Raw genomic sequence first — 7834 nt, 5'->3', positions numbered from 1 at the left:
CCCCACTCCCCCCTCCTCCTCCTCCTCCTCCTCCTCCGTCAGCCCCACCACACAGACTTCCCTTTGTTTAGGAAAGTTCCCGTGTGCACGGCTGACATCACCGCGCGCTGCGTCCCGCGGAGGCGGCAGCGGCTGAAACCACACACGTTTCTGGCAGCGAGCAGATGGAGATGTTGGAGGGAGCTTCAGACGAGGCAGCCCCCCCCATCCCTGAGACTTCCTGATTACATGGTGCACACACACACACACACACGCAGTCATGGCGGTTGGCTGACGAAGCCTCTGCGGCTCGTCCCGTGATTCAAACCCTGCCCAGACTGTGCAGAGTTTATTCTAGAAGCTTCTGTTCTTTGGTGGTACTCTTTTTTTTTTCTTCATCTTTGCCATCTCTGCTGCCTCGCCTTCTTCAACCACACCCGCACTCTGAGAGTGCTGTGTGCAGTCCACACCGCAGCTAATGCTCGGGGTTTTTTTTTTTTTTTTTTTTTTTTTTGGCTTTTTTGTGGGTTTGGGGGGGGACACAGGAAATACCCTCCTCCTCATCGGAGAGAGCTCCTCTCTGGTGTCCATCTCCAATAATAATGATGATTTCTGTCCTCTTTGATGATAATAACGGCTTCACTGTAGATCTGTGAAAAACTCCAGACCGTTCCTCCTCCTCCTCCTCCCCCTCCACCCAAACGTATCAAACCTGTCTGTAACCATGTCCAAAGTCTGGCCTGGGGACCAACCTTTGGACTTGGACAGGTTCTAAGTGGTCATAAACCTCTTCCTTACGATGTATTTTGCATCCTTTCTAGATCATATCTCATTTGAATCATTTTTTTGTTAACTATTTTTGAAGCTATTTTGCTAGCTTTTAGCTATTTTTAACCTACCTTGATTTTTCCATTATTTTTTGTTAAATGATAAATAATAATAATAATAAATGGGCTATTATTGATATTACAGTATTCATATAATTTTTTTAACTAATTGACCTTTTTTTTTTCTTGAAGGCACTTAACTTTTACCATTCAAAAAAAAGGGTTAGGGTTAGGGTTAACATTATTTAATTTAATATAATATTAAATTTGAGTATTTATGATTAAATCTTTTTTAATGTTTTTCATTTGCATCACTGACGTCATGTAGTTTTACGACTACATTGTTTTCTTCAATCTGAACAGGAGTTGTGGTTGGAGCCGAGGCTGTGCTGCATTTTTAAACAGTGTTAAATCCAGTGCACGTGTTAGAATCCTAGTCTGAGTGTGAAGTTCTCCGGGAGGAACAGTCGGTTCTCCGGTGTTTCCATTGTTGTTATTGAGTCGTTGGGGTGTTTCGAGCGCGGCTCCGGCGTCCGGGCAGAAACACACACAGAGGTGAACCTCCGTCCACACCCCGCACCTTTCTCTCTCTCTCCTCCACATCGGTGCCTTGAGCTGCCGGAGTCTCCACATTCCTCTGGTGGGTGATAGTATGCTGTCGGGAGGAGAGGCAGCTGTGCCAGGGCGGAGGAGAGAGCAGCGTTTACATTCACGGCCCGATCACAGTGATTTAAGTCCTAACAACACACTCAGATAACAGAGCAAAACGCAGCCCAGTTTGTGGGCTGGAAGATCAGGCCGTAGGTTAGATTTTAAATTTCATGTCCTTTAAGAAAGAACGACACTGAACAGAGTTAGAAATATTGAATTCACCGTGTTTTTTAAGCTGCAAAAATCAGCAACAACAACAACCGTCGTACGATTTGGAGAATCATTCAAGGCTTCCTGTTTGAACCTCGTTTTCTGACGATACTTCATAGCAGATCATCACTAATCTGTCAGTGATTACACTTTGAAAATAACTAGCGGGCTGCTTCACTCCATCACACTCCTTTTCTGCTGCCTAAATAAACAGCATTGCTAGGCAGCAGCCCATTTCCTTACACAAATATACAGGGCTGTTGCAGGCTCTTAACCCTGACAGGGATCCTCCTCCAAAATCACATGTTCTACCTCCCCGGCTCCAGCGCCTTCTTCTTTTTTTTCTGCTCCCCTCAAGCCTCAAATCTTCTTCTCATGTCGTTTAAAGCTGTGGTCTTCATTTCAACATCTCAGCCGCAGCATTCATTTGAGCTGACGCTCCCGTCCAGAGAGGACGATGATTAGACGGAGCTCAGAGTCTGAGCCTGCAGCGACTTTAAGACCAGGGGGAGACTTCATGTCTTCATGTCTTTAGACACTTTTCTTTTCTTTTTTTTTAAGAGATTGGGCTAAAGCGATGCAAAATGTTAAAAATGTATCAAGTGAAGGATGTGGAGGTGTAAAATAGACATTATCTTACTGCTAAAATGCTAAAAATTCAATGAAATAAATTCAAATTCAAGTAAAAAATATAAATGTTGAAATTAAGCTAAAAGTAAAATAGAATAAAATTTAGCTTAAAATGCCCAACTAACAACGACAAAATATATCTGAAATTAGTTATTCTAAAATTAAACTAAAATATTATTTTATTATTTGAACAAACAGCTAAATGCTAAGCTAAACCAATGGTAGGGATTAGCTTTAAAAAATCTTTAGTATCTTAAATTTATCAAAGACAAAAAACAGGCTTTGACACTGAGGAATATTTACACTAAAGTGCAAAAAAACTAAAGTTACAATTTAGGAGAAAGATACTGACGTTAGCTAATGACCAACGTAGTTGTACGTGAAGATTACAGAATCAGTGGATGATTTTAATTTATTATTTATACATTTATACCAGTCATCACAGAGTAATCAGCCTTAGACCTAATTATCCTGCTGGGTTGGAGTCAACAGTTTTAGACGCCTTCTGTCTTTTGTCCAAATCCTCGTCTCGTCCTGTGAATATTCTACACAACCCCGCGCTCCTCTCAGATTTCAGCCTGTGGGTTTCAGAGCTCCACGGTCTGGGTGGCTGAGGTCATCCTGACGGGAGGCCTCCTGTCAGCAAACACCTCCGGAGGTCTGGACGTCCATCTCCAACCACGGGCACGTTTGTGCTGTCTGCAGCTCCGTCAGCCTGCGATCCTTTCACCGATAACAATAAGAGACGGAGATTTCCTCCGCCCGAACAGCTAAGCCTCCGTGGGAGTCACACGACCTTGACTTTTCTGAAACACGATCTTAGTCTTAGTCACGCAGCGAGCGTTGAGGGAATCACAAATCAAATCAACCACTGCCACTCACTGTAGGTGGGTTTTTACTGCCCCTGAGATTCAGCTACTGTAGGATCAACATCTTGGCAGCACCGGGGTGTACAGTCCAGTACGGGGGGTGGGGGGAATATACAGTATATCGCCGGTTGTAAATTAGAGGAGATGTAAACTCCCACCTCCTAAAAGGCCACTTTGTTTGAAAACCAACACTCTGAGACCTTAAACATTTCTGACATAAATCCGTTTTAACGACCTCCTCTCGTTCCCTCCACTTCCTCACAGCTCCACGGCTACATGGAGAACGAACCTCTGACCCTGCAGCTGTTCATCGGCACGGCCGACGACCGGCTGCTGAGGCCCCACGCCTTCTACCAGGTCCACCGCATCACCGGGAAGACGGTGTCCACGCCCAGCCACGAGACGCTGCACAACAACACCAAGGTGCTGGAGATCCCACTGCTGCCGGAGAACAACATGAGGGCCATGTGAGTGTTTTTCTGATTTTATTTCCACTGCAGTGATCAAAAGTCTTTTTATTTCTTGACACTCTGGGTTTTAACGATGATGGAAGATTAGCCTTAAAAGCCGCTGCTCGTACTTTTGGAGCAGCGTTTGAACCTGCACTTAGTGTCAGGGTAAGACTTTATGTTCCAGAATGTGCCCTCTGTGTCTAGTCGTACTTAGTAGAAACACAAAATACTCCACCTGCTGGTGCTGTCGACAACAAGCGGCCAAGAAGGCTGAGCTGTTATTGAGATAGTGACGTAGCGTGATAAATAGCACGGACTTGTCAACCGCTTCCTGTTTGTGCCGTACAACGCTATTTCTAGCAAGTCAGCTATATTAAATGCTAACTAGCATTAGCGTTTATTCTGTTATCTGGTAAAAAGCCTTCTATTTAAAGTGCAACATCATACCAGCTACACTAATGCTAACTAGCATTAGCGCTGTTGGCTGTTTTTCATACGATATTTAACGTATATAAAAACTTCAATCAAATTCATTCATTTAAACTTCACTCAAGGTCGAGTGACGTTGAAGCCACGTCTTTGAACGAGTCAACAAGTTAAATCTGGGTCAGTTCTCCTGTGGTTGTTTCACCAGGTCAACAACGAGGACATGAATATTTATGTCCACACACACACACACACACGTACGTCTGACTCTGGTCCAGTTCATGATACAAACCTGTCAAGTGGAGAACACTCTGATCTAAAACCTCTGTCACCACTTGGACGTGTCCTCCTCACAGGGTCACGACCCCTGGAGACTTGACCTGGACTAAACTCTGCACACGGTTTTAAAAATAACGCTGGTCACGATTCCTGACGATGTCTTCTGTCGGGGACGGTCGGTACTGGCACTGATGCTGTTACTGTTGGAGGCGTCTGTACTCCGACCGTAGAGCTCACCCAGTGGTACATCTTTCTAAAACAGATATGTCCAAACTCTGGCTCGGGGACCATAAGTGGTACGAAGACCAGAAGTTTCAATCTGACCCATGACCTCCTCCTTGAAATATACATTTTCATTTTTTTTAAATGTTGTGTCAAGATTTCAATAAGTCATTTTAATTTATGGGCTAAAGTCATACCTTCACATCCTGCAGTTATTTTTTTGGCTAACTTTTAGCTTCTACTAACTTAAAGTTCCCATTGGTCCGTGTCAGCTGTTTGGATTATTATCAAGTTATTCTTAAAACTTCTTTTATGGCAAACATTCCAAAACGTTAACTTGCGTCTATTTTTTAAGCTATATTTTCTAAAGTCTCATGTCTGGATTAGCATCAGAGTCGGTGTTACTTTTAAAAAAGCTTTCAAAAACAGTCCAGTGGTTAAAAAACAAAACAAAACAAACAACAAAAAAAAGAAATTTAGCTGAAACCTCACATTTTCAGAAAAAAAAAAGTATTCTTTTGGTATGAGATGTTCAGAGCCTTTGTTCCTGACTGCAGTTTTAAGAATCACAGGAGGAGGAGCCGCTGAGCCTCAGGTATTTTGACACCGCTGCCAGACTCTGACAGACCAGTTCTCTGGTCTGTGGCTCCGTCTGTGCCATCGTCGCGGCCTCCTGTAGCGTCTGGGCCTGAACCTCCGCACACAGACGCAGCGTCTTTTCTCGCTCCTCTAATCCCGACAGATCACATTACCGGCGAGGCTCCGAACTGCTAACAGCAGAGCGTTAGCCACACGGTAGCCGCTGTGCTAACGTCAGCACTTTCTCTGCTTTTTTTTAATGGATGTAACACATACGGGCTAATGGAACCGCAGGGCTACGGTTTCTCTCTCTCTCTCTCTCTCTCTCTCTCTCCCTCTCTCTCTCGCCCCGTGAACAACGGACTTTGACATCAGTTTGACATAAATGTGTTTTATTGGAACACGGGCGTTGTTATATTTCTGAAACAGCTCAGTCATTTACTGGCTGGCACCTTTTAAATCAACTCATAACTGCTGCGATTTCTTTCAGCTTTTAAATAGAGCTGTGTTTGTCCTGGAATTACAACAGTTAGCTGCAGCTCATGTTTAAATCACAGCAGTGGCTTTGACTTCATTCCTGTGGCTTTTTTTTTTGAAGGTTTGAAAAATGCTTTGATTTTGGCTCCACTGCTGCAGAATATGTTTTCTTTTATTTGTTTCTTTAAAGCAGAGGAGTTCAAATAAGAGCTACTCCGACTTTAGTCAACCAGAAGAGCGATATCTTAGCCATGGAAGCTAAAGGTAAACCTGAAATGGACGAGGTGTCTAATAGTTAGCCAAATAACTATATATCACCTGAGGTTAATAAAAGCTGAAATAAGGATGAAAGGTGTTAAAACAGCTAATAATGCTACGAAAAAGACAAGACAATAATTTATCTTTAACCCAGATGCCTTAAACTAATGCTACAAAAAGACAAGACAATAAAAGAGAATTTACCTTTAACCGAGATGCCTCAAAAAAACATCTGAACTAAAGGTGTGAAAGTCACTTAAAGTTGCAAAATGATAAACGACTACAGAAAATCTAAAAACATCTAAACTAAAGGTGTGAAAGTCACTCAAAGTTGCAAAAATGATAAACGACTACAGAAAATCTAAAGATACACCAAAAAATATAAATAATACCGTTTAAATTCAGTGACAATTTTCCATAATTTTCCCTTTTGGAAATGAATCAAATCAAATGAAAAAGTCCCAACAGTTAGCTTGTAATTTTCATACAAAAATCTAAGAGTTAGCCACGCGGCTAACCGTACAGTGTACCAGATTCCCTGAGGTTTCGTTGGTGGTTTCGTTGGTGCTGTGAGCAGCTGAACAGCTGGGTTTCTTTAGCATCAACACCTGATTACTCCACCGTCAGAGCAGAGCTGAGAGTCTGCTGGTGAAGAATGTGAGGGAGTGTGTGTGTGTGTGTGTGTGTGTGGAAGCTGACATTAACACCAACTGTGAGGAATGTGGCGGCGAGGGCATGGAAAACAGTTTTTTTGGACCGGATCAGAAGTTCTGACGTGGTCTGCAGCCGGAGGACGGTGGAGAAAACAGAAGGTCTGCTCTTTTATGGAGCGTCTGATGAAGACCTTGGTTCCACCTTGACTTAGTTACTACAGTTATGACTGGTTTAACTGTAAAAAAAACATCTGTCGAAGATCAACGTCAAGGCTTCGATGATGTCACAAATGTCCCCAGGTTTTATTACCTGTGGAGACGGAGTGGACGCAGTCACTCTGGAAATGGTCAAAAGTCATCAACAGTTGACCAGTAGTTAACCAACTTGTTGACCAGTAGTTACCAAACCAGTTGACCAGTCAGTTGACCAGTCAGTTGACAGCTGTGGTGAACGGATGCAGCAGAAATCTCCTGTTGGAAAATGGATAAAATAAAATAATAATTACAATTTGACAAAACAATATTTTTCAAGGTCGGGAACATTTAAAACAAGTAGCAATTTTTTACTGCCATTCCATATAAAGTTCATCTAAATTTGAATTTCTTTGCCCCTGGACCAGGCCTTGGCTATTAAAGTTGCATTGTGGGTAATGGTGTTAATGATTTTTTTTTTTTTTAACTTTCCTGACGACATTGATGGATTTCAGAGTAAAAAAAAAAAAAAACCCAAAATCCCATTTTTCTTTGGCGGCAGCTCTCCATAAATCAGCATGTAAATGGTACAAACTGTGGAGGTGTCATAAAAGCTTATGGTAATTTGTCTCGCTGACAGACGCTGGTTTGGCTCGGCCGCTCATTCTCCACGACTCTCTCCTTCTCCCGACAGAATCGACTGCGCCGGGATTTTGAAGCTGCGCAATTCTGACATCGAGCTGAGGAAGGGGGAAACCGACATCGGCCGCAAGAACACACGCGTGAGGATGGTCTTCAGGATCCACATCAACCAGCCTACAGGAAGGACGGTGTCACTGCAGGTGGCGTCCAATCCCATCGAGTGCTGTGAGTTTTTATGTCATCTTGGACATTTAGTACCAGGTTGAAAAGGGGAAAAAAAAAACAAAACCAAAACATGTTTTATATCTAAGGCTCTTCGTATGTGACGCAGGTCGTGACTGAACTTTTCTAAAAACTCTCTCTGAACTCGTTTTGATGGATTCTGATAAACGACTGTTCTCTGCACCAGTGTTGACCTGCTGAGGCGGATCAGCCTCTTTATAGGCCGCTGGCTCCGAAAGCTGTTCTCCCCCACCCCCCTCAACCCC

At 43.1% G+C, this 7834-nt stretch overlaps 1 protein-coding gene across 8 annotated transcripts in view; it reads left to right on the top strand.

Moving 5' to 3' along the window:
• nfatc1 (nuclear factor of activated T cells 1) overlaps positions 1–7834 on the top strand; it is a 55198-nt gene that overhangs the window by 12204 nt on the left and 35160 nt on the right. For all 8 annotated transcript variants that reach the window (XR_003052633.1, XR_003052631.1, XR_003052630.1 and 5 more), the window contains 2 exons: positions 3431–3633; positions 7399–7571. Coding sequence is in view for 3 of the 8 variants with exons in the window: in XM_008331099.3 (XP_008329321.1) it covers positions 3431–3633; positions 7399–7571 (376 nt within the window). In the remaining 5 variants the exon portion in view is untranslated. The remainder of the gene's footprint in view (positions 1–3430; positions 3634–7398; positions 7572–7834) is intronic.

This window comes from Cynoglossus semilaevis, chromosome 18, assembly GCF_000523025.1.
Source record: "Cynoglossus semilaevis isolate Cse_v1.0 chromosome 18, Cse_v1.0, whole genome shotgun sequence".
NCBI classification, from domain to species: domain Eukaryota; kingdom Metazoa; phylum Chordata; class Actinopteri; order Pleuronectiformes; family Cynoglossidae; genus Cynoglossus; species Cynoglossus semilaevis.
Note: the sequence above shows the minus strand (reverse complement) of the source record. Positions and strands in the feature narration are given on the sequence as shown.